The sequence below is a fragment of the Mustela nivalis genome (genome assembly GCF_964662115.1).
Source record: "Mustela nivalis genome assembly, chromosome: 2".
In the NCBI taxonomy this organism is placed as follows: domain Eukaryota; kingdom Metazoa; phylum Chordata; class Mammalia; order Carnivora; family Mustelidae; genus Mustela; species Mustela nivalis.
In genome coordinates this window covers 10,504,536-10,531,896 of record NC_139021.1, presented here as the reverse complement: position 1 = coordinate 10,531,896, position 27,361 = coordinate 10,504,536, and the positions used below count along the sequence as shown (strand labels likewise).

Here is a 27,361-nt window from a genome sequence, read left to right as displayed (position 1 = left end):
AGGTTAAAATAATAAGGCAGTATGCTTAGCACATAAGATGAACTCAAAGAAATATTAGTTCTCTATTCACAGTGGAGTCCAGAAAACCAAACGCATTTCCAAAATTGATGGGAAGAGTATTAATTACAAGATGCAAGGCGCTGGCACTGCCTATAAAATTCCTCTAAGAATCTCTGCAGCAGCTCCTAGCTCCTCGGCGCTCATCTCCTTTTGCACACATAAACATTGTAGCAACCAATTATAGTTTTTTAATCTAATTATAGAGCTACTCAGGCGTCCAGGGATTCTGAATTTGCTTTGCATTGTTGGTGTCCATAAGAGGCAAGGAAACCTCTCATTTCTGAAATCGAGTCTGAAAGAAATGACAAGGGATTTGCAAACAGCTCTCTCCAAATAATTTCTAGACATTAAGTTCTAATTGCTCTTCATAGCCCATCTTTAAAACAGAGTCTGGGTTGGTATCATGACTGGGTGTTTGCTGGGAAGGCGGGGATCAATGGGGATGAGCGAACAGCCTCTGGCAGCTTGGGGTGCAATAGGAAGCAGAAAGTCGGGTCATACCCAAAGATGACATTTATACCACTGTTCAGAATCTGCAAAGAGCCTGAGTCCAATAGTACATCTGAGCCCCGTAGCAACACTGAGAGGTAGGTATTCTTAGCCACTTCAACAGATGAAAAAACTAAGGCTCAAGAAAGGGAACGGAACCAGAACTTATCAAAATGGATATGGTTCTTTTAATTCTTACAGCAACCTTGGGAAATGGGCATTGTTATTCCCATTTTACAGATGAGAAAATCAAGGCTACAGAGAGGTCAAGTCTGTACATGCAGCTAGTGAGATGCATAGAAAGTAGTAAGACCCAGGGCCTCTTTCTTCCTTTTTTCCCTAGCCTCCCTCTCTTGCTTGCATATTTTCTCTTTCCTTCCTTCTTCCGCACCTTCCGCTCTGTCCTCCATCCCTTCATCACCATGCTTGCAGACTGAGCTACACCGTGGTATAATCACAAAGATATTTTCTGTTCTTTCCTCAGTTTACCCCTCTGGGAGAGGAACATCTGCGTGCATGAGAGGAACATCTGCGTGCACGGGGAAATTAGAACAAAGAGCAGAGCCAGCACTCTTCATGCCAGGGTCCATTACACTTTGCTTTGGGGGCTGGGAGTCAGCTGTGGTCATATGAGCAGCGCCTGCCTCGTCTGCTAAAAATTCCGTGACGGAAGAAATGCCAGTGAAAGGCACCTGCCATCTGTTTAGTCGCAAAGAATCAATCAGACATAAAATGAGTTGGAGAGGGAACAAGCACACATTAATGAAAGCTTGTGAGGTATCTGGGGCAAAGTGGCACCTCAGTCCCCACAACACGTGGCCTGTCTGGTCAGAGATCAGCTTGGGATGTTTTCTTCATTGCCAGTTTTTTCTCTTCAATTGTGGAAATGAGCTTGGGGTTCTGGCTGGTATTTCAGCCCACCAGCTGCTGCCGGAGGAGCCGAGTCTCTTCCCCTGAAGCCAGGAATCAAGCAGCAGGGCTGGCTCACCTTCCCTGGTCAGGGCCTTTGGGAGGGGAGTCTGCCCAGGCTGTGCGGAGTGCCACACTCCTTTCCTCTTTGGCACGGTGACCTTTTCTATCCCAGGGCTAGTCTAGACCCTCAGCTCGGTCTGGGCTCCTCTCTGTTCCCCATTCCCCATAACCCAGTCCGTCTCCACCTTGACTATCTAACAAATTCTTCCTCTCTGGTCCAACCCCCCGCACCCCCCCACACACATGGCCACCACCACTATCTTGTCCCTACCCATTTCTCATCCCAGAGTTTTGCACCTGCCTTCTACTGGTCTTCCCAACTATAGGCCCTTCCAACTTTCCATTTTCTAAGTTAGTGTGATCGATCCTTTAAACACAAAATCGACTCCATCACGGCTTTGATGAAAAGTTTCGATAATATCTTCACTGCCAACCAGTCACAATTCCTTAGAAAGGCTCACAAAACCCTCACCTCCAGACACTCACTTTCCAGTCTTCCCGCCCCCTCCATCTTAGTCCTCTCCCATGACCTGGCAAGTCCTTCGGGGGGGAGGGGGGGTTAAGATGTCAGTGTCACCTCCTGTGGGAAGACTGAATTGATCTGTTCTCCTCACCTCACTCCTACAACCCTCTTCTGCCATATACTTGCCTGATCTTCAGAGTCTTTGTACCATATTGTAGCTGTTTAGTTAATTGCCTTTCCCTCAGTTATACTGTGAACTTGATGATATTAGGGATCAGGACTGTGTACCTCCAGTGTCCAGCACAAAGAGTCACATAAAGGACATCTTTTGGGAATCCAGGAGTCAGGGGGGAGCATGCACCAGATGGGGCCCTTCTTGGCCCCCAACTCTCCACTGGCAGGAGTCAAGAGGGGAGTCCAGGAAGTTTGGGTGAATCCGGTAAGACACTGCCATCACTCACAGCTCAACCCTGAGACCATCCCTGAGAACTGAGGGCCCAGATAATTCTTGGGGAGTCAGGATACCTAGCCTCTTATGGCACTCCCTGGTACCTATCCTGATTCATTCATTCATTGTAATAGCAAATACAGATCTGCATGCATGGGGTATACATTATCTATATGCAGAACACAGGTATATCTACATATGTGTCCCTATATAGCATACAAGCAGCTACATAGATGGCATCTACATCCAGAAATACACATATATTTTGATTATTTCTTTGACTCCTACCACTAGATTAGAAGATCCATGAGAGCACTTTTTTTTTTGGTCTTCTTTGTTCACTGATAGATTCCCAGCATCTAACACAGGTCTGATTCATAATGAGCATTCGATTTAGCAGAAGTACACAATCTTTTCTCCTCTCTCTCACTGAAGACTTTAAATTGTAAAATGAATCATAAACACAGGAAACCACACCAAAGTATAGCTTAATTAGCTATTATAACATGCCTGTCTTTGTAATGACTACTGAGTTCACAAAATAGAACTTTGTTGGGTACTCTGAAAGCCCATCCCCAGACTCCATTACAACCCTCTCTCCTACTCCCAACCAATCACTTCCCTTTCCTTTATAGATTTATCATCTATATTTAGACACTATAACTTAGTTGTGCCCATTTTTAATATTAAATTTGTTTTATCTTTTAACTCTTTCAAAAAATTTGCAGGTTCTCTCTTTATCCTTTATTTTCTTCACAATGTCTTTATTGTGGAATATGTGCCCTTGACCTATAGCATTTCCCCCTGCCTGGATTTTACTTTTGCAGACTCATTCACCATCTTTATCCTCCATGATTCCTACAGATTGGAAGCTGGATTCAAAGGGCTGAGCCAACTTAGGTTAAACCTTTTGGTAAGACTAGAGACATGTTCTGTTCTTCTCCCATCAGGAGACATGGCTGTCTCTTTTTTTGTGTTAATAATGTCTTCTGATGCTCAATTCCTAGATCCATTAATTCATTGGGATGTTGAAAAAATGACAATATTTTAATTATACAGTTTCTTTAAAAAATATTAGCATGAGTCATTTTATGATGTTTCACTCACCTACTATTTGGTGAGTTCGTGGTACACTTCTTGCAGGAGGGAGAGAAAACATCTTCCTACCTTCCTTCCTTCCTTTCTTCCTTCCTTCCTTCCTTCCTTTTTTCTTTTTTTACTTGTTTCCAAGATAACTCATCAATTCTCTATCATCCATTCAACTTTTAAAAATGTCATTATAAACTCATAAAGTTAAAAATATTTTCTAGGTTTTCATTGAATGTTTTAACAATTACCCATACTCAAGCTCAAGTTATTCCATTGGGTACAATGGGAACTTCAAAGTCCTTTAGACACGGTGAACCAACTTGATAGCTTCCTTATTTTTTAGTAGGACAAGATGTTCCAGGCTCATCTTGCATATTTCCTGTCCCAGCCCTGGAATCATACATATCTCCAAAAATTTTTTTAAATAAAAACTGGAATATTATTTCAACAGCACAGTCTAGCCCTCTGTTAGGCTCATAGATACTGGGTTGGACATTCTTGATAGGATTTTCCGTATTCCTATCTTCAATCCAGGATACCACTTTCAAATTTAGTTGTCATAGCTCCTTAAGCTCTACTCACTGTGATGGATTTCTTAGACTTCCTTTGCTTTGAATGACCTTGAGAGTAGTGAGGAGTACTGACCAGGTATATTGTAGAATGTTTTTCAGCTGGAATTTGTCTTTTTCTTTTTCTATGACTAAGTTATGGGTTATTGAGAGGAAGACCACAGAGGTTATGTGACACTCTCATTCAACATGACTTATCACTGTTGTGTTAATGTTCATCAGCTGACTGGGAACGTTTGTCTTGTTTCTCTAGGCTTTCCCTCCATCCATACTATACTCTTCAGAAGGAAGTTCCGTTCAGCATAGCCACACGACCCCACAGGAATGGGGAGTTAAATTCTACCATTGAGGACAGAGTACTTACATAAATTATTTGGGATTTTTCTGAATAGGAGATTTCTCTATTCTTAATTAATTTATCCATTCAATGTTTATTTCTCTCCACCAACGGATATTTATTTTATTTTATATTTTGGGTGATAGCCCAATTCTATTTGATTTATCTTCTTATTCAAGGTCTTCCATCTCTGGTTCCCGGGAGCTCTCTCAGTTAACTCTTGTGTCCCTTTGACATTCTCCCATCATTGCGTTTGCATGTGTGTGTATGTATGCATATTTTAATACTTTCCTATTTTCTGGCCCTCGTTGTTAGTAGGTATGTGGTGGTATAGTGTCATTGTTTTAATTTGCATTTCTCTACTGGAAAATGACATTGAGCATCTTCTTATATGCTCTTCCGATATTTGTGTATCTACTTTGGAGAAGTGTCTATTCAGATCTTTTGCCTATTTTTAATATTGGGTTGTTTGTTTTGTTATTGTTGAGTTTTAAGAGTTCTTTGTGTATTCTGGATACAAGTTCTTTATCAGATATGTGAGTTAAAAATGTTTTCTTCTAATCTGTGACTTGAGCTTTCATTCTCTGAACAGTATATTTTTGCACAGCAGAAATTTTAATTTTAATTAAGTCCAACTTGTCAATTTTTTTCTTTCATGGATAATGATTTTGGCATTATATCTAAAAACTCACAAACAAATGCCAGATCACAGATTTATCCTATGTTCTCTTCTAGAAATTTTATAATTTTGAATTTAGGTATACAAACTATTTCCAGTGATTTTTGTGAAAGATGTAAGTAAGATTTGTGTATAGATTTTTTTTGGTTTTCATATGGACATCCAATTTTTCTAGTATCATTTGTTGAAAAAATATCTTTTCTCCATTGAATTGACTCTGCACCTTGTCACAAACCAGTTCATTATTATGTATATTAGTGAGTCTATTTCTGGGCTTGCTCTTCTGTTAAAATCTATTCTATTCTTTCTTCAATATCACATGCTCTTGATTAATTTATAATTATCTTAATATAATCATAATTTTATTTATTTATTAATTTATTATTAATATAATTATATTAATTTATATTATCTTAAAATTAAGTAGTGTGAATACTATAGGTTTTATTTTTTGGTATTTTACTGGTTATGCTACAGCCTTGTGTTCTCATAGAAACTTCAGGATCAGTTTGTTGATATCTACAAACTAGCTTGCTGGGATTTTGAATGATACTGAATTGAATCTATAGATGAAGTTGAGAAGAATTGACATCTTAGTAATATCAAGTCTTTCAATCCATGAACATAGAATTTATTTACATCTTTTTTTAAACTTATTCCACTGTCATTGTTGTTGTTGTTGTTGTTTAGTTTTATGTATACAGATCCTGTATATATGTTGTTAGATCTATACCTAAATATTTAATTTTTGGTGGTTTAAAAATAGTTAACTTTAAATGCTAATTTTTATTTGGTAGTATATGAGAAAGCAATTGACGTTTTTTCACTTTTTTAAAAGATTTTATTTATTTGAGATAGAGAGAAAGAGAGAGGGAGTGAGAGAGGGAGAATCAGACAGCCGGCTCAGTTCCAAGTCCAATGCAAGGCTCAATCCCAAGACCTTGAGATCCTGATCTGAGCAGAAATCGAGTTGGATGCTTAACCAACTGAGATACCCAGATGCCCCTGTTGAAGCACCTATAATATTTCAGAAAAATATTTTTTTTAAAAAATGAATGCTCAACAAAATTGTAGTTATTGCTTCCACATATATTTATAAGCAGAGGGAAATGAAAATATAAATTTGTTAAGAGTGATAGTTCACATAAGTATTAAAAATATAAATTTTGTTCATGCCCTCTGCCCATTTCTTGATTGGATTATTTGTTCTTTGGGTGTTGAGTTTGCTAAGTTCTTTATAGATTCTGGACACTAGTCCTTTATCTGATATGTCGTTTGCAAATATCTTCTCCCATTCTGTCATCTCTATACGTTTCTTGCTAGCTTCTCTGTAATGGGCATTACTAATTTTTTTTTTTTTTTTTTTGGTATCAAAATGGGTGAGACTGGAGGAGATTATGCTGAGTGAAGTAAGCAGAGAGAGTCAATTATCATATGGTTTCACTTACTTGTGGAGCATAAGGAAGAACATGGAGGACATTGGGAGAAGCAATTGACTTTTGTATATTGACTTTGTATATTGTGAGCTTGCTACACTTGCTCATTAGTTTTAGGAGTTTTTTGGATTTTCTACAGAGACAGTTATGTCATTTGCAGATACACCTAGTTTTATTTCTTCCTTTCCCATATGTATACTTTTTTTTTTTCCATTTTGATGTCTTATTTTACTAGCAAGGATATGTAACACGATGTTCAGTAATTGTAGTGAGATACATTCTTGTCTTGTTTCTGATATTCAGGGGAAATGTTCTTGTCTATCCACCACTAAGGATGATGCTAGCAATGGGTTCTTTGTAGATTGTGATAATCAAGTTAAGGAAATTCCCCTCCATTCCTGTTTTCTGAGAGGTTTATACTTTAAATGGGCATTGGATTTTGTCAAATACTTTTTCATATCAATTGATGTGATTATATGGCTTTTCTTCTTTAACTTGTTGATGGGGGGGGATTACCCTGTTTGATTTTCAATTGTTGAATAAGTCTTTTTTTTTTTTTTTAAGATTTTTATTTATTTATTTGACAGAGAGAAATCACAAGTAGGCAGAGAAGCAGGCAGAGAGAGAGAGAGGAGGAAGCAGGCTCCCCGCTGAGCAGAGAGCCCGATGCGGGACTCGATTCCAGGACCCTGAGATCATGACCTGAGCCGAAGGCAGCAGCTTAACCCACTGAGCCACCCAGGCACCCGAATAAGTCTTAACTATCTGGAAAATATTCTGTTTGGTCTTTGTCTGTCAAATAAATTAAAAAAAAATGAGTTAGGAACCATTCATTCCACTTCTAATTTCTGGAAGAGGTTGTGTAGAATTGGTATTAATTTTTTCTCTAACTCTTTGTAGAATTCCCCAGTGAAAGATCTAGTGTTTTATTTTTTAGTTAGTTTTTAAATCACTGACTCCATTTCTTAATTGATATAGGGCTCTTCACGTTAACCTTTTCTTCCTGTGTAGATCTGGGTAGTTTATGTCTCATTCAACAACTTGGTCTATTTCATCTCATTCGTTAAATTTATGTGCATAAGATTTTTTTAAAGATTTTTTTTTAAGATTTTATTTATTTGACAGAGAGAGATGACAAACAGGCAGAGAGGCAGGCAGAGAGAGAGAGAGGAGGAAGCAGGCTCCCTGCTGAGCAGAAAGCCCAATGCGGGACTCGATCCCAGGACCCTGAGATCATGACCTGAGCCGAAGGCAGCGACTTAACCCACTGAGCCACCCAGGCGCCCTGCATATATATATATATTTATCATTTTAATGTCTGTGAGATCAGTAGTTCTTTCACTTGTGATATTGGTGATTTGTGTATGTGTCACTCTCTCTGCTTCTCTCTTCCGTTTACTTGGCCAGAGATTATTGATTTCATTGATCTTTTCCAAGAACCTGATTTCAGTTTTATTGATTTTTCTATTATTTTCCTGTTTCCAAATTCATTGATTTCTGCCCGAATTTCTATGATTTCTTATCTTCTACTTGTTTGGGGTTTAGATTTCTTTTCTTTCTCTGGTTTCTAAGGTAGAACTTAGATTATTGATTTTAAATTTTTCTCTTGTAATATATACATTGATTACTGTAAATTTCCCTCTAAGAACTGCTTTTATTGTATCTTACACATTTTGATACATTGTATTTTTATTTTCACTTAAGTGAAACTATTTTGAAATTTCTCTTGAGATTTCTGTGTTGGCCCATATGTTATTTAATCTTCATGTATTTTGACACTCTCTTCCTAGGTAGATACAAGAAATAACATACATATTGTTATGTCTTCTTTGAGAATTGAGGTTTTTTTTGGTCATGATGTAATGTCCTCTTCACCACTGATAATTTCCCTTGTTCTGAGTCTACTCTGACAGAAATTAGTATGGTTACTACAGCTTTTTTTGATTAGTGTTAGCAAAGCATATCTTCTCCATTCCTTTACTTTAAACACATTTGAGTTTTTATGTTTAAAATAGATTCGTAAATGCTTTGACCTGTTTTTTTCCCCACTTATTTTTTTTCTTTGTATTTAGTTTGAGAATTTCTTGACCTATATTCAATAAGCTCCCTGATTCTTTCTTTGGCCTTGTTGAGTCTACTAATGAGCTCATTGATTATTTCCGTTGCAGTGTTTTTATTTCTAGCATTTATTTTTTATTCTTTCTTAGAGTTTCTCTCTACTTCTATTGCCCATCTGTTCTTGCATAGTGTCTAATTTTTCCATTAGAACACTTAATATATTGTGCTTGCTTCAGCAGCACATATACTAAAATTGGAACGATACAGAGAAGATTAGCATGGCCTCTGTGCAAGGATGATGGGAAAATTTGTGAAGAACACTTAACACACTAAAAATAGTCATTTTAAACTCTGTTTCTGATAATTTCAGCATCTTTGTTATCCATGAGTCTGATTCTAATGATTGCTTTGTCTCTTATTTCCTTTAGGCATACTTTATAATTTTTTGTTGAAAACCAGTCACATTATATCAGGTTCAAGAAACTGAGGCAAATTAATCTTTACTGCAAGGATTTAAGTAAATCTTCCTTGGAGTTGGGCTACATTTAGTGTTTTCAGTAGCTATATAAGTACAAGTGGCTTCAAATTCCTCATATCCTGGTTTTTGTCTTCCCTCTTAAACTGGGGTCCCCTGAGAATTCCTCCTCAGAAAGAGTCTGGTGTCTCGCAGTTCTTTCAGCTATAGTCCACCATTCGTTTTCTGGATTCTTGTCAGTGTTGTGGGAAGGTGAGTGGAAGGGAGCTCTGCCTATTACTCTTCTTTTTGATTAAAAAAAAATCTTTTTACCTTCTATTCCTCTTAAGGCATTATTTTCTGTGTTTATGTGCTCTATATTACCTCTTCTTAGGTCTTCATTTCTGAAATGTATCTTTATTCTGATTTTTATTTCCTTCCTGAGCTTTCTTGTTGAATTTCTGTTTTTCTACTTCTGGTTTAGGTTGTTAGTTCATGTCTTGAACCACATGAAGTGCTTCAATTCTTTTGAGGTAGTGGATTATAGATTTGATACACGTTATAGGCCTCTCTTTTGGAATGTTTTCATCTACTGTAAGGAAATCGACCTACCTTTTCCCCCGATTTATCTGATAATAACTTGGTATCGAATTGCCACCAATATGATTTGTTGCTCATTTTTGTGTCAGATTAACTTTACTGAACTTGTAGAAATGGGCGTGGCGTAGGAGAGTTTATTTTTCACCTCTGTGGAGCTCTCTTTTTAGTTGCTTTCATGTGGTGTTCAAAAGCGTGATGGCTACATTCTCTTTCCACTTTTACAATGACCCTGGTATTTCTTCTTCACTATAGTCTTTACTGTGAGTCCTCTTGATTTCCCTCACATAGATCCTTCCAAGTTGCTATCCTGGGAGGGAGATGGGGTAGTTGGTCCGGTGGATTCCCAGCATGTGACAGTTCCAGCCTTTCAGGACTTCCTGTGGGTCTTTGCACTCACTGGATGCTGGATTAGGCAAGCCCCTCCCCTTTCCAGCTGCTTCCTCAATTTGCCCTGTGGCACTTCCCAGTAAATATCTATTGGCTATACTGGGGCTTTTTTGTTCACAGACATGACAGATGACTACTTGCTTGTTTCTGTTTCCACCCACATGGATGCTGATGTCACACAATCCTGGGGCTATTGGGAGACTGTCACTACCCACTTCAATTTGGGAACTTATGGGGCTATCATATCATCTCTTTTTGTTGTAAATACAGTCCAAGAAGTATTTGGTTTTGCTATCTAGCTCTTTAGATATGTGGGAGTTTTGAGAGGTTCTGAAATGTACCACCTTAGGCCACCGTCTCCATGGAGTCCCTTTCTCTTTCCTAGTATCCTTGCTAATCCAGAGAATGTCAAGCATGGTCATTCTCAGAGTGTTACTTAGCTTGAATACCTTTCATCATCGCAGACACTGAGCCTGTGCTACCTCACTCCTTCTTCATCTGTGGTGTCCACCATATCACATCCTCACAAAAACATTTTACTCTAGACTTTCCCAAGTGCCCACTACTCTACAAACACAACGTTTCACACATCCCTGTGCCTTTGCCAGTGCTGTTTTATAAACTGGGAATGCCCTTCCACTTACTCTTCCTATCTCATTCTGCTCAGCTCCAAATATTACCTTTTCTACAAACTCTTCTTTAATCCATCTGGTCAAAATGAACTACTGATTTTGGTACAGAGTTGGTAGGTAGTTAAAAAAATAGACTCTGTCTTGGGGTTCAATTCTCAGCTCAGCCATTATAGAGATATGTGACCTTGGATAAGTCCTCATCTACAAAATGGGAATCAGAGTGTTCTCTCACAGGAAGAGCATAAAGCTTGGCCCATGGACAACCCAGAACTAAGTTCAAATGCTGGCTCTGGCACTGACGGCCTGTACAATATAAGTCTGTGTCTGATAGAATGTCAAGAGCCCAGACTCTGGAGGGAGACTTCCTGGGTTTGAATGCAGGTTGTAACTTTTCAATGGTAAGACCTGGTACAAATTATTTCATGACTCTAGGTCTCAATGCTCTCCTCTATAAATGAGGACATTAGTAGTACCTACCTCATAGGGATGCCATGAGGATTTAATGAGTTACTGCATGGAAAGTATTTGGAAGGTATTTCTGACCACATATAGGTTTTTGTGCTATTATTAAAGGGCCAATTTTGCTGGCCCAGGAAGCTTTGGTGCTGTATCTATGAACAACAAAGCGGTGATTAATGGAGACACAAGACTGTGGTGGCAGAGGCTCTAATACTTACTTGCTACATTCAAAGGTGCAGTGTCAAATAAGAGTGGGGCCTATTTTGATTTTGGTTGTTGTTTTTATTAAGATCATGAGAAAAACTCATTGCAGAGCAATGAGATGATGCAGAGTAAGACAACAATTTATCAAAGATAAATTTGATATTATCAAATGATTTGGTGTGGATCCTGGGTCCCAACATTTTAAATTCTGATCCCTTGGGAAAGTCAGCTGACTGGCTCCAGGTGAGGGACTATCAACTCACAAAAACATTTCACCAGAAAAGTTAGTCTTTTCATATTTACCTTGAAGAAGGAAGCAAACTTTGTATCGCCGTGATAAATAGAAGAACGATAAATGCACAGACCAAGTTTGACTTGAATACTTCATCCCTCATTTGAGAATACTGTAATTAAAAAAAGAAGAAGAAGAAGAAGAAAGAGAACAAATTACTTCACAGCAAAGCTGCACTTCTGAAAGAGTTAAGTTTTCCTAGTGTTTGGAGTTGAGGGAAAACAACAAGAAGAAACAAAGCATTAAAACATCTTTTTTTTTTTTTTTTTAAAGGAGGAATCCATATCTTAATTAACCCTTCACAAAGCATTATCTTCATCCCTCCCTCCAACCTTCCAGTGAGAGCCCAAAACTGAATCTTGTTGTCTTCCAGGCAAAAAAGGAAAGAGAGGGGACTCTGTGCAAGCTTCTCCAGCTCTTCTCCCTCTGAACTAGCATCACTTAAACAAAACGGAAGAGTACACAGCCATATAGGTCACAAATCAAATTCACATGGACTCTCTTCATGAGTAAACTTAAGTCATTGAAGGGTCTTGCTCTATTTCTTGTTTGGGGGGGGGGGGATACAGGGAAAGGTTTCCCCCGAGTCTTCCTGCCTCCTTTTTAATGAAGACTATTAAAAAATAAGATCACAGAATCTCAGAAGAGAGAGCAGCCTAAGAGAACTCCAGTGAGTGCAAAGCCCTTTCATTTCACACGGAGAAACCCAACTGTGTTCCATGCCCTTTTCTTGTCTGCTCCAGGCAACCCTGGGTAATGGTACTAACTTTATTTTGATTATCCAGCGAGCTCAGTGATTTCACTGTCTAGCCTTAAAAACTTCTGGAAGGTCAACACTGAATAGGCACTTGCCTTAGTCCCGTCTAATTTCCTAAAACCATGTTGGAGTCACTAAATGAAGAGTCCAATTCCTTCAGAAGGAAGAAAGGATTTTTAAAACTGAAGAAGACCTTAATATCAGCCTTCCTCAAGCCCCTCATTTTCCCTCAATGCCAGAGAGGTCAACAACTTGCCATAGATCCTTCAGCGTGCAGATCATTTTTAAGGCAGGGGAGCAGAAAGCTAAGCCTGGCTTTGGAACTTTGTATTCCCTGACTTGAAATTCACAGTTACTTTATGAAGGAAACAAGTAAATGGAACTCTAGCAACACTGCAGGCTTGTCCCCAGTACCGAGAGAAGGTTTGGGTCACATCAAAGAAATAGTAAAATCAGTCCACTTTGTTGGTGGTGTGGTAGTCACGATCAACAGTTACATGATTTTTATTCTCTTGCCTACTTCTTGCTGGGTTTTAGACTGAGTGGACCGTTCAGTGTCCTGGCTGAGATGTGCGGGAATGGCAATGTCCCACAGCCAGCGAGCTCCACGGTGGGGGGCATAACGTTGTCCAGAGAGTGCACTTTCATTGCTGCTTCAGGGCAATGCTTTTTCTGTTCCTCAGGACTGAGGGTCTGTCTGCTTGCCGACTACTTGCTCGTATCTGGAGGGGAAACTGGACTGTTTCCCTGAAACATCTCGATAAGCCAACCACCCTCCCGACAAAACTACAGAAAATCCGTATTACCAAGAGCACTACCTAAGGACAGGGCACAATCAGAGAGAGGCATATACATACCAGCTTAGAAATCAGCAAGTTAGCCACAAAGCAGTTAAGTCAAGGAAAGATACATGTCTGAATTTTGTTTAACATCTAATCATACAAAATCTAATGATTCTTTGTTAGCTGACTGATGAATGTCAAACGAGCTTGGTTATTTAGATTTGGCATGAGATTTTTAAAACAATGATAATTTTTAGTTTGTCAAATCCCTGTCTTCCTCATTTTCTGCATCTTTATCTTCCCCGTCATTATCACAGCAGCTTGGAGTTGTAATGGAAGGTGGACCTTCAGGAATCCTTTCCATGACATTCCTGACGTCTATTCAAACATCTGCTGATTATCATCAGATGCCTTTCTCTGCTTTGTTGAGGTAAGTGGGTTTCTTTCCACTGGGTGGAGGCAGCAATCCTAGGGGGATCTTCTGCCCTTGACTTGGATACTCTTGGTGTCTGAGAACTCACTCTTTTGCAAAGGATTCCTTTCCATGTTGGGTCCTTTTTTACTGTGAAGAAGTCTTTCCTGTAGATCAAAAGCCCGAGTCTCTGCCTCCTGTCCTTTCCTGAATGCTTCTCAGTGATGACATTAAAAATGTCACATAGTCACTACTGGTCCAGCCTAAAGTTGCACATGGCTTTAGGTTTTTCACTTGCCTCCGTTGGCAGGCTGGAAAGACTTCTTCTGGCTCCAGATTGTCCACTCTGTCAGTGGCTCACTGTGAGTGAAGCCAGTTTCATTGAACTTCCCTTTTCTGATCTGTCATATGGGGGCATGAATACAATTCATAGGTTCCCAATGCTATTATCTTATTTGTGCTAGGATTGAATAATAAATTCTATTATTCATGCCTGAACTCCAGTGCCAACACTGTCACAAGGAAGAGCCTTAAAATATTGGGAAGCTGATGTCAATCGGATATAAAATACCGGGTTTCAGAACAGAGTGCATTGTTACTTTGGAAGCACAAAGGAGAACAGAACTATGGAAAGAACATTCCTAATTGGCTCAGGATGATAGGGTACTGACATTGGGTGGTGATTCATTTCACTTCCTCTTGACTTGTGAAGGTCTGAACACTCGGGCTCGCAGCTATAATAAGTTACATGTACGTTCTCTCCTGCCATTGTTAGAGCTCTCTCCTGCTCACCTCATGTCTGTTCTGTCCTCACTTGGCCTTACTTATCCTTTTAAGTCTTAGTGGTGAGCAATATGAACTAACCTAGAGCTAGACTACCTGGATTTGAACCTTAGCTCCGACACCTACTATCTATGGAACGAATCCTGGAAAAGTTGACTAAGCATTGTATGCCACAGTTTGCTCACCAAGAAAATAAGGATAATAATAGGAACTATCTCATTATGGTTGCTGGGATAATGAAAGAGTTAATATATGTAAAACGCCCGGAGCATGTTCTTAGGGCATAGGACAACCTCATACAGGTGTTTCCTGTAATCAATTAATTATACTTAGTGTATTTCTATGCTTGTTACTTTTCCAAAGCCTGATTTTCAACCTCAGTGTGCCTTCTAGAATGCTGTCTTCCATTCCTCTGTGCAAAATGGTGCCTTGTACTCATTGGGGTCCCCTAGAATATGGCTGAATGTTTGGTCCATCATATTAGAAAGGATTCTTTAAAAACTAATTGTAATCTAGTATGTATGTGTGGGTTTTGTTTGTTTGTTTGTTTGTTTTGTCTTAGGAAAAGCCCCTGCCTTTATTCCTTCCCCTGCCTCCTAGAAGATCTTCCACCAGGAGGTAGAATTCTCCACTTCTCCAGAGATCTTTAGGAAAGGTGTCATTGGAAATGACTACTGGGCCTTTATAATTCACTGATCCTTGGTCTTCAAGAGAATATACATATATATTCTCTTGAATATATATATATCCAGATGAGGAACTTGAGAATCAGATATAGAGAAAGAGTTTGCCAAGGTCAATTAAGGGATTGGTGACCAAGTTCAGATAATAAGCCACACCTCTTAGCTCTCAATGGTGTGTTCACTCTGTTGGACCACTGTCTGAGAGCAGAAAAAGCCTGGAGCCAGTACCTGAGCTGACTATACTGGGATTAATGCCAATTAAAAGAGTATGCCACTTGGAACAAGTTACAAGTGCTTTCTTTGAGATCTTAGATTAGAGTTCGATTACTTTTTTTTTTTTTTTTAAACCCATAGGGCTCTGGTTGACTCAGGAAATGCTCAAAATCTTGTAACATATTTGAATAATAATAACTAATGCCTGGTGCAAGGTAAGCACCATGCCATGTGCTTTACGAGAACAATCTCTTTTAGTTAATACAACAATGCTTTGAGGAAGATTATGTTTATCATATCCCCATTTTGTAGATCATGAAACTGAGGTTTAGCATAATGAGTAACTCAACTAGAACTTCACAGATTATAAGTAGGAAATCCAGGGTTTAGCCCTAGGGTGTCATGTGTCATTGGCTGTACTATCTGCTGTTATGTTGATGTTCTCAAGGTATGGTTATCTTCTTCATAGGGTGCTGTATAACATGTTTTGCTATATTTCAGTGATGTGGTTCATGATACAAAGAAAGGGAATGTGTTAAAAATTTGAGTTTATATAAATCGTAGTTAAAATGAGAGTAAATCATGATCTGGGCTAAGCATAGCCCTTAGAAACACCCTATGAATGAGTTTAACAAACTAGCACTGCTGAATTTTCATGATTGATGGATGGATCACCAGCACAAAGCAATACAAAGGAAAGAGCCCTTTTCTCAAGGCCTGCAGGAGTGACCCACTAGCAGGGAAGAAAGGAAAAGGCACAGCGGGCTTTATGTAAGAGTAACAGAATAAGAAGAACCACAACCTGTGGTTGTTTAATCACCACAAGTGATTAAAACGCTGTTTTAAAAATAAAACTCTCCTACTTGTTTGACCAAGTTGAGACATGGCGTCCCTTCCAAGGAATTAGGGGCAGGAAGAATGTGTGTTTCATTTTGTTCATGTCTGGGGGTGTTGCCCTGCCTTCTCTTGAAAGGCATCTTCAGAAATGACATCAGAGCCATGAGGCTTTGGGGTTCCTAGATCTGTCACAAGGAAGCATGCAACCTGAGTTTGGTCACACAGGACAAGGTTATTCTAGATTCTTCATCCATGAAGTTGTGACCAGGGAAGCTAGCTTTCAGAGGTAATGAACAGAGCTTCCAATATTCTGTTTCTGTGTCTGAGTCAGGCCTGGAAAACCTTCCTATATGTGTGGGAGGAAAATTACCCTTTTCTCCTAGATTGGCCACTTCAACCATGAGCTAGAGGGCACTGATGAAATTCTTGCATCTCTGTAAGATGTTAAGAATAGTTCTAACCAAAGCAGTAACCTAGTTAATTGTCCAAACTACAGCCATACTGTCTTTTCACTCAATTGTGTATGTGAGATCACACAATTTTATAAAAGGGGTGGATTGTATTTGTCACCTTGGGACAATGCTTACTCATGCCAATGTCACTCAGTAAAATCCCTCCGAAATGAGCTATTAACTCCTGCCTGAAGATTTCCAGTGATGGGGGAAATCAGTCCCTCACTTGAGAATCCATTCCATTTTTGGATAAATCTAATTGAGAAGAAGATTGTTTTCTAGCACATGTCTCATTAGACTAAATTAATATGTTTGTTTAGTTAAAGAAGAATCTCAACCAGGATGATCTGCTCATTTTGCATGAGTGAATGAAGGAATTTAACTTCTGTTGTTAAGCTCATGCATTATGTAGCATGATAATGGCTAGAGCACCCTTAATTGATCATTTGAGGAAAAGGCACAATTGCAATAAAAGAGGGAAGGACTAATTTTCAATAATTTAATTTTTTGAAATTGCTAATTTTCCCTATCTTGGTGTCTAGTGTCTAACCAAATCAGTAATAAGTCTATGAGTGACAGATGTGTCTGAGGAACGTCTCATAGTCATACTTCTTCCCAAGTAACCCGACCTTTGAACAAAAGTAAATTTCTGCATCTTTACTAAACTCATAAGGAATCATGTGAACACATATCTAAGACGGACAGCTTCAGAAGATGGAGGCCGGGAGGACGCTTTACCAGGCATGACAAAAGTTCCTTAAGGACAATACAGTATCAATAATGTGTTATGATATTATGTTATGGTCTTCCTATGTAAGGAGGTTGACTGACATATGAGAATTCCAAGTAGGACTTGACAAAGCTTCCCACCCAAATCTTCTAGCTCACCCTTTCTCAAATCTCTCATCCTTGGGAGGACACTATTCTTTTCTTTACTGGCCCAGTTCCCCAAGCCACAATAAGCCCAAAGGAGTGATAACTACTCCTGTGTTCCTTGCGTAGAAGCCACTGGTTGTATGTGTTGGTGAGGTCTACACATGAGACATTAAGATTGCGCTAAGGACTGAGCCAATATCTTTTGGGTTGAAATCATCCTAATTCTACCATTCTACACTGCACTTATGGATGAAATTGTTACTTTCGATTGTGAAAATACTGGCTTTGTGGAACTAGCGTTAGCTAATTGGTCTGATAAAAAGAGACAAGTGAAATGACCCTTGATATCATTTGATTGCCTAGAGGGTGTTAGAAATAACAGTAATTTTACAGGCTAATCTCACAAAGCTACTGTTTGAATAAGAGATGGATTCTCTTGCTAAGCTTCCTTGAAATCTCTTCTTCCCACCTGAAAGAGGTGGCCTAAACAGTCTCACAGTTTTGGGCCTTACAAGAATAAAACTCAAAAGTAACCCATGACCACAACAGAATAATTCTTTTAAAACACTGCAACAAAAACTTACAGTGTACTATATGCTGGCTATTACGCTAAGCATAATAATAAATAAAGTAAAAAAACAAAAATAATTTTAAATATAAGATCATGAAAATGATCAGGAAGGGTCTGATTTGGAAAAACAAGAAAAAAGACCTGAGACCATTTGGTTCAGGCTCCAGATTCTTATATCTCTGCACCTAAATAAGAAATGCAAATAACAAATTCTGCACACCTTCCAGAAAAAAAAATGCAGGCATATTTTTTCATTTCCTAATTCCAGAGTCCAACATCCTAATCCATTAGAAAATGTATTCATCTGGCTAGCTTTCTTGGCTTTGCCTCAAGTCCTCCTTAATGATGTCATTCCACTTGTCATTAGTGCAACAGGAGTGGGTGGGAAAAAAAGAAAGAGAAATGTCAAAGTTTATGATGCATTTTTCCAGAACTCGTTCAAGCTCCTACTTAAATTGATTTCTTTATAAAGTCTAGAGGAAAACTGAGAGAAATTCTGAACGCAGATGAGACCACCTGTACTCAGCCAAAGGATTATCTAAAGGCTCCCTTGTGTAACAAGTCCTTTTTTTATGTGGTTGGTGACAGAAAAAAGAGTAACGTCAAATGTTTTGAAAGGACTCAGCAACAGACTTGGTTCATTGCAAGTAGTGTCTATGACAAGTATTATTATTTTTACCTAAAAAGTGGGCAAGAGTTGATGGCTGACTTGGGTGTGAAGAGGAAGCTCACACTTCGTCTGTCTGATGAGCCTCTGGCCTGTGAGGTGGCTCTTGTCCGGTTTGCCTGTTCTCTCAAACCAACTGGCTCACATAGCTCTGTCCTGGACAGCTCATGCCACCAAGCTTGCTGTTTTGTTACACAACTCAGGGGTAACTCGACGTCTCACTGTGCCCACCCCCACAGCCCTAAGACAGAGTCTCATGTGTCTGTTTAGTCACTTACTGGGTTTTCACAGGCACACGGACAGTGAGAGTGATGGGATTATCCTTGTTGTATCTGGGTGCTGCCAGGAACATGTGACAGATTGTACATGCATATGTGTGTACCTGTTTCTCTGTGTGTAATGTATGCACATGTACCTGTCTACATGCACATGTATATCCATACATGTGTGTATATGTAGGCACATGCACCTATGCATGCACATGGACGTGTACATGTAGTTTATGCATGTACACAAGTATGCATGTGCATGTGTCTGTAAACCTTCAGTGTGTACATTTATGTACGTGTGCACATGCATGCACACACATGTCTGTGCATACATGTGACCTTGCATGCAAGCATTGTACATGCCTCTGTGTGCATGTGTGTGCGCTTATATACATGAGTGTCTATGTGTGCATATATACATGCCTGTGCATGGGGATGTGTACATTTATTCATGTATACATACCTCTGCTTTTGCATGGGCACATGCACGTTGGCACTGCATGCATCTACATGCATGCCTATGTATATGTGCATGTGCATGTCCATGTGTGCATGTCTGTGCATGGGTGTGTGCATACATGTGTGCGTGTGTATTTGTCTGTGCACATGCATGTGCCTACATACATGCAACATGTACATGTCTGTGTATGTGCGTGTGTGTGCTGGGGGGAGTAAACAAAGGTTGAGAGAAAATTTCATGGTTTAATTTTGCTTTTTTTCCTGCCTTCCAGGTATTTGCCACATGCATAGCTATATAATCCCTTTGGCACACTCCATCAGCCTCATCCTCAACAGAATTCCAAACTATATGAAAAACAAACACCTTGAAAATAATAAGCTCTTGCAAAGTGTGGTAGAAAAAAGTCCGAGTTTTGGGTAAAAGAGTTAGATTTGAATCCCTGCTCTGCTATCTTCTATATGTTTGAGCCCTGAGAAAGTTACTCCAACCCTCTGAGCCTCCCTTGTTAATCAAACAATAATGCCTACATGAAATAACTTCTGTAAAAATTAAATGAAGTAACAAATATAAAATACTTATGGTAGGGCCTGATAGAGTAGCAAGCGATCAACAAATGTCAGTGTATTTGCAAGGCGGCTGCCTTGAGGCACTCCATGTGAGTTATCTGCCTTTCATCTGCACAGCAGCCTTGTGGGGATGGGAAGTTCAATGACTTGCCCGAGATCACAAGCTGGAGTGTAAGTTTGAAGGGAGTGGAAGCCACGTCTTTCTGTCTTCTGACAGCACCTGCCCCGGTGTATGTCTGAAGCAGTCAGTGTGCAGCAAATGCTCTTCACTGGGCTGGAGGGACTTCCCAGGGATCATGAGCACGGACAAAAGGACAGTCCTTGCAGGAGCATAAAGATACCTATCTGTGAAATCTAAAATCCTGAGCTGGCTTGGTCTCCTAGAAAGAAGGGCATGGCCTTTGGGGATGATCAAACACCAAATGTCCTTAAAGAGAGCCAATCTTTCTCATCTTATTTGGAAGATGGTGATAATAGAGAGTTTGGAATAATAAAATCATTTAAAGAAAAGACAACTGAATGACTCTTACATATTTACATACATCCCAGGGGGCCACAGTGGCTGCTGCTTCTGCTCTGACTGGGAGGCAGGGCCAGGAAGGCAGTGGACTGTCGGTGTGTACTTGGCTAGTATGCACCATAATGTTCTTATGTGATTACATGTTTGCGAAGGCTGTGGCCCTGGTATACAAGCCACAGGAACACTGTTTCTTCCCACCATTTTTAATGAAGTAATTTCTTTATGGAAGTTCTATACATCTGAGATTTATGTTAAGTGAGGGTTTAGCCTGGCCCAGATGTGGACAGACATAGGATCAATCACAAGGAAAGGGAAAAGAATAACTATTGCCTCTATTCAAACATCTAATCTGTGAGTATTATGTCAACTAAATTTCACAACAACCCAGTGAAGGGGCAGGTATTATGATTATTATCCTCTCAGAGAGATCACCTTGTTCTGTGTCACTCAGTCAGTAATTGGTAGGAACTGGATTCAAGCATGTCTACCCAGTAATCAAGTGTATGTTCTTTCTCTGTCTTTTAACAAAGACTAGGCATTTTGAGATCAAGGAGATGCATGAATGTCCACCTGCATGGAAGGCTCTCAACGTGTCAGCACCCACTCACGACCCATAAATTCATTAACCATTCTTTGCACCCACTTTTATTTCCAAAGTGGGATTTGAACCAAGGTCAGCTTGACTCTAGAGTCTGAGCTCCTAGGAACACTATGAGCCTTATGGAGACATTCCCTGAGGTCATATTGGCATCTAGTGTGGATCTAGGACCTTCTGATATGACCTGATCTCTGACGGTGTTTGTCAAGTAACAACCCCAAATCCTAATGTACAGCCAAGGACAGAGAAGGTTGGTCACCAACTTGGGACAAAGGAATCCTAGAATCCTAGCTCCCTCTGGAACATCAGAATCTTGGGGACAGAGTGATGGGTGGGTACCTGTATTTTTTTTTTTTTAACAAGATCCCCAAATGTCATTCTACTTGAAAAAATATCAGTCTGGGACAAAGAGGCTTTTTATCCTTAAAATTTTCACAATCACATAAGGAGGCTTTTTCTCAACAGAAAACATCTTGAAATTTAGCTAAAGGATGCCAGCATAAAAAAAAAAAAAAAAAAAAAAGAAAGAGAAAGAGAGAAGGAAATCTGGTTATCATGGATACAGTTTGATTTCAGTACTTAGCCTCTTAAAATGCTCACATCAAAAGCATAAATTCCCATAAACCAGTATATATTAAACATAGCCCAGCCTTTCTTGTGATGAGGAATTTGACTCATTTGGAAATGGCGATACTGTTTTCAAAAACTAAGCTTATCAAAGTCCATCCAAGTATGTGTCCCTATGTTACTGAACTCTTTTCAGGAACTACAGGTATTGGGCTGGTTTATTTGACCTGGAAACATCCATAAGTAATTGTAATTAATTGCCTTCACCCTTCTAAGCTTCACAAATAATAAATATATGAAAAGCCTTGTTCTAAACGAGAAACGAGGACCAGAGGCTGATAAATACCCCTTTCCTGTAAGTGTTGTGGGATAAGTCTCTCCCTATATACATAAAGAATACTCACACATCAATAACACTGAGGTGAATACCACAATGAAAGACGACGATTAAAACAAACATGCAAACCACAAAAGGAGAAACAGAAAGACCAAAGCGTAAAAACATCTACAGATACACTTTCAACCTCAAGAATAATTAAAAAAAAAAAAAAAAACCTGACAAGGAGACACTGTTTCTTATCCAAGTGGCCAATTTAAAAGTATAGGCACAATTGTGAGAGCAGTTTCGGAACGCACATCAAGTATTTTTAAATGTACATTCTCCTGTAGCCATTTTTAAGATATTATTCCTAAGGAAAGAATTAAGCATGGGTGTATGATTTAACTAAAACAATGCAGTTTATAATTTATAAGAGTGAAAAACTGAGAAAAAAGCCTCGAATGGTTAAAACATGCAATGAAGTAGTATGTAGTTACAATTTATTTTGTAACTGCATATTTAATAATATGGGGAAAAGCTCAAGCAAAGAGTGCTCAACACTGTGTCACAAATCATTAGGTACAAAATGGTCCCATTTTTATTAAAAAATTGCACAGATAAGCATAAAGAATTATAAGCATGAAGGTGTAGGGAGACAGACGCCAAAATGTTCACAGTGATTATCCTGGCTGGGAAAGTCACAGAAGATGTTACTTTCTTCTTTTTGTCTTATGTGACGGGCATAAACTTTTGTTCGTGAAAATGCATTCATTTTTCTGGTAAGAAAAAGTCACATGTAAGAAAGGGGGAAAATCCATTATGATTGTCAGTATTGACAAACATGCCATGTTTCTACATCCCTTTTACCATAATTCTAATTTTTTATTTGTCCCTGAGATCTGTAAGCTGTCTCAGGAAGTATTTAGCTTGAGGCTAAAGAAGGGCAGAGGATTTTTCTGTGAAATTTGGGAGGACCTGGAGGAAACCTTTAATGACTGGATTCTGCTCCCAACCCCACCCAGAGGTCTGTTTAGAAAGTCCTCATGGGGATACTGAGAACTAGAGATGCTAAGAACCATGAATTCTAATCTGGTTCAGGACCAAGCTCATGTTTCTTGTTATCCACACCAGTGAGTTCTGAAAGTGAAGGTAGGTACTATTAATAATCACATTGAAAGAATCAATGTCTTGGGGCACCTGGGTGGCTCTGCCTTCTCTCAAGTTATGATCCCAGGGTCCTGGGATGGAGCTTCATGTCTGGCTCCCTGCTCAGCGGGGAGTCTGCCTCTCCCTCTGCCTCTGCCCCTTCTCCCCTGCTTGGGCTCTCTCAAATAAACAAAATCTTAAAAAAGAAAAGAAAAGAAATGTCTTGGACAAACCAGGACATATGGTTACCATGGTCATAGGGAATTCAGGGACTCATGGCATTGATTGCTGAAAGATGCCAGGGGCTATTGGACTCTTCACAGATGCAGAAACAGAGGACCAGAGAAGGGAGAGAGGGAGGAGGACCGGAAAGGGACATGAACACATGCTGCACAATACTGGTGATGCCACGGGTCATGAACACGCTGCTCAACTCAAAAGATTCCTTTATGTGTGTACGTGTGTGAGAGTGCCAGTGTGTAAGTGTGTGAGAAAGGGGGAGTGTGTGAGGGTGTAAGCGTGTGTGTGTGTGAGTGCGTGTGTACCACCATGAGGTGACATGGAAGGATGTGAGCAGAACTTCAGTCTTCTCTCCTGAAGCTCCACTGCTAAGAGTCATATCAACACTGACTCATGCCTTTTGGCTCTTAGAGTTCTAAAAATATCCCGAGACCAGCTTACCAGGAGTCAAGACAGTCTCCTCTAAACTGCTCCTTCGCCTGCGTCTTCATTCATTTAACAGGTATTTGTGCAACACCACGAGGTAGTAAAGGTCCTATTTCACAGAACACTGTTTGTAGAGGTGCCCCTTTTTATAAGGGAATGTGACCAGAGAATGTCTAAATGACATTTCGAAGGAGTTTTCCGTCCTCTAACTCACTACAAAGGTGGAAAGGGAAAAATAATTCCCTTGTTCACACATCTTCATTGTTCAAACAGAATGAAGCCTTTTCTTCCCCACAAAATTCCAGAGGTAAAAATCCATGTTTCCCTTTCCTGTTTTCCCTTCAGAAAACAAGTTTCTAGGGAGTAAACTTGCTCCGAAGAAGCGTGGTAGGGCAGTGGGAGGAAAGAGATCTTTCGAGTCACAGACGCTGTGTAAACTACAACAATCCTATGATGCACAATTCTAAACGTCTCTGAAACCAGAATGCATCTTACTCTCCGAGGAGTGGTAAAGCCTCGAGTTCTTTCAGAGACGCTTGTGATTGCTTCTGCTGGTCAGCAGGGGGCAGTATCAACCCGGGACCACTTCACATTCAATTCCCTGCCTCAGGTTTTTTTAAAGACCATATTCAGTGTGTGAAATCAGGCGGCAAAGCTATGTGGATTCCATTTTGGAGCTTAAACTCTTGGAGAGGTTTTTTTTTTTTTTTTTTCCTCCTTTTTTTCTTTTCCTAACCAGTCCCAGGGGATGGGTGTGAGGGTTGGATTTTTTTCTGTCCATCTTTACCTGCAGGGTAAGCCCAGGTTACTGGGAGAAGTTTCTTCCAGACTCCCCATACTGGGTTTTTCTTTCTTAGTGCTCCATAGAAAATGGAGCATTTCACGGATGATGGTACCTTAGAGTCAACAGAATACTGTAGCCAGATTTTGAGATCTATGACCTCTATTTAACCTCTAAACGGCTGGTTTTCTTTTTTGTTAGCAGGATAGCAATGTTTCTCTGAGGATGCCATAAACTGATAGACATAAACACCAGGCACAGAGTAGATGAACATTATTCTCCAGTTCTAGAACCTTATGGCCTTGAAGACACCTGGCCCCTGCCTCCTGCCCCATCCAAAGTTCAAAGAGGAGTGAATGAGGATAGCACAGGATTGTTGCCTTTCTATGAGGGCCTGGGAGAGAACAAGCCTCAGGGCTCTCAGGGAGGCAGTGTGGTGAACAGACCAGGCAGCAGCTGGGGGCTCCCAGAAGGCTCAAATAGAAGTTCCTCTACAGACAGGTGGAGTTTGGGTGGGCCACCTAATCATTTCTCTGTCTCCACTTCCTCAAGTGTAAGGTGAGGCTCCTAAGAACACTTACTTCACGATGTCATTGTAAGTGAATTTGTGCTCACAGCTTAGAAGAGTGCTTGGCATTTGGTAAACACCTAATGGTTATTACTTACTATACCTTCTCTGCTTGACAGCAATGCAGCCCTAGAAAGACTCTCAGAATGCAATTCAATGAGGAGTGTCTCTGTGACAGGAGGGGAGAGAACGTTTTCTGATGTGCCCCACTGTCCTTACTGCGGGGAACCCATGAAAGGCAGAGACAGCACTGGATAGTGCAAGGCTGGACAGTCAGTGGGCAAATCCCCACATGTCATTTCAGGATGCTACCCTGAAATGCTTCTTCTAGAAGAACCTCTCCTGGACCTAGATATCAACCTCAGACACACTGTGGCTCCTCCTGCCCCCACATCCACTCTTGTTCTAACACCAGGTCCCCCAGATGAGACGCAGCTGCTATTGAATAAAACACATTAAAAATTATTTACAGTCTGCAGGGTCAGGTCATTAGTGAAGCAAGTACTTTTTTAGCAAGAATGAACAAAGGGTTTTGTACAGCTCTGGACCTAGGTATTTACCCAGGCTAACTGGGAAGATTCTCTGCTAGACCAACCAGCTCTTCCTAACTCCTTCAATGTGGGAACCAGGACATAAAATGCATTTAATTTGGACATCAAGCCCCTTAAATATATTACAAAAAAGAAAAGCCTACTTTTTATTTGGGGAGAGGGTATTGAGTGAGACAAAATGTTTCTTTTTAGTTAGTACACAGACACAATCCATTTCAAATTATGAACTAGAGGGGAAGATATGAATTTTGAAGTTTGCAACCTTTAGCTAGTTAATAACAGAAACTCACTGGGAATGGTGTATGTGCACAGAAGTGTGAATTCTCCAAATCGAGGAAAGCAGAATGTCCCAGGAAGCTGAGCAAAGTAACAAAAAAATTGCTCACTGGAGCTTTGCAAAGTATTGAATCAAACTCCTGAAATTTGCTTGCAAATTCCCTGCTGTTTTTGCCTGAGGCTCCTGCAGAGGCCAGGCACCTCCTGTGCTCAGTCAAGGAAGGTCTGTCAGCTTCCATCAGTGCAGAGGAGCAGCCCAGTGAAGCAGGGACAGTGCCTGCCTCCCCACAACCCTTTACAGTTTAGAGCTAGGGTGGGGGAGATGCATGGGAAAATATTATTATCAGTATCGTGATGGCTGCCGTTTTTGAACACTTAACCTAATCAAGGCGTTGCCTGGAGCCTCTCATAATAGCCCCAGTAGGAGGCACATCCATGATCCTCATTGTGCATTGAGAAACTCATGCTCAGAGAGGCTACCTCATTTACTGAAGGTCACATGGCAAGGAAGTGGCGGAGTTGAAATTCCAACCCAGTGCTGAATCCGCCACCTTTCCACCACCGCCTTTCCACTATGCCTACATCAGGAGGCCTCTGAGCCAGCAGACAACTAGGAAAATGGGAGAAGGGTTATCTGTAATCTAAGAAAGGCAGTCTTTATCATTAATGCTTGTGTCCGGTTATTGGGTGTTCTCATACATTATGTGACAAGGGTTACAACTGACATGAGTTCTCCTAAAAGCAAAAGCAAGTGAGTGCTAATGTCCCTTGGGGTTAAAAATCTCGAAGTCGAGGAAACTCCTCTGTTCTTTTAGTTATCTTCTTTTTGAAAAGCAAAGCTGAGGCCCTCTTTCTCTAACCAGCATCTCCGTTCATGGCCTTCAGTCTACTCATGATTTGCAAAGAGGAAAAGAAAAGACAGTACCGAACCAAACCAACGACAAACACACCACCAACACCGCAGCCCCTGGGCTCTCTCTCTGGTCCCACGAACATTTATGACAAGTCACTTCAGAAAAAGAGCCACTATGGAGACCCAGCTCTACCTTGTGCTCCAGGCTGGAGTCTTTAAACATCAGTGAGAATGGCTTGATATGCTCTCTTCTCAATTTATCGCCACTCCGCAAGTCGATGGTATGTTCTATTCTCTTGTTAATTTCCTCAGGCCCAGACTGGACATGCAAAGCTTGTGCAAGATGGTTTGGAAGTAGATTTATTGAATTTCTTGTTAGGGCAGCCAGAGTCTAGGGGGAAAGCACATGCAAACACGATAAACCTGCTAGTCCCCTTTGGATTAAAAAGAAATGCAATGTTTTTAGATCAGGTTGCATTGCAAACAGTAATAGCACTCCATGCATGCAGTTGTATTCAGTGAAACCTACAGAAGTTGGTCAATTAGCATTCGCTTCAGAG

At 40.1% G+C, this 27,361-nt stretch overlaps 1 protein-coding gene across 4 annotated transcripts in view; it reads right to left on the bottom strand.

The window, feature by feature from the left end:
• ADCY8 (adenylate cyclase 8) overlaps nt 1-27,361 on the bottom strand; it is a 217,735-nt gene that overhangs the window by 54,760 nt on the left and 135,614 nt on the right. For 2 of the 4 annotated variants that reach the window (XM_082719720.1, XM_082719721.1), the window contains exons 8-9: nt 26,995-27,192; nt 11,640-11,740 (exon numbers count right to left, since the gene is read on the bottom strand). In XM_082719720.1, coding sequence (XP_082575846.1) covers nt 11,640-11,740; nt 26,995-27,192 — 299 coding nt within the window. The remainder of the gene's footprint in view (nt 1-11,639; nt 11,741-26,994; nt 27,193-27,361) is intronic. The other 2 variants (XM_082719722.1, XM_082719723.1) reach the window with 1 other exon arrangement.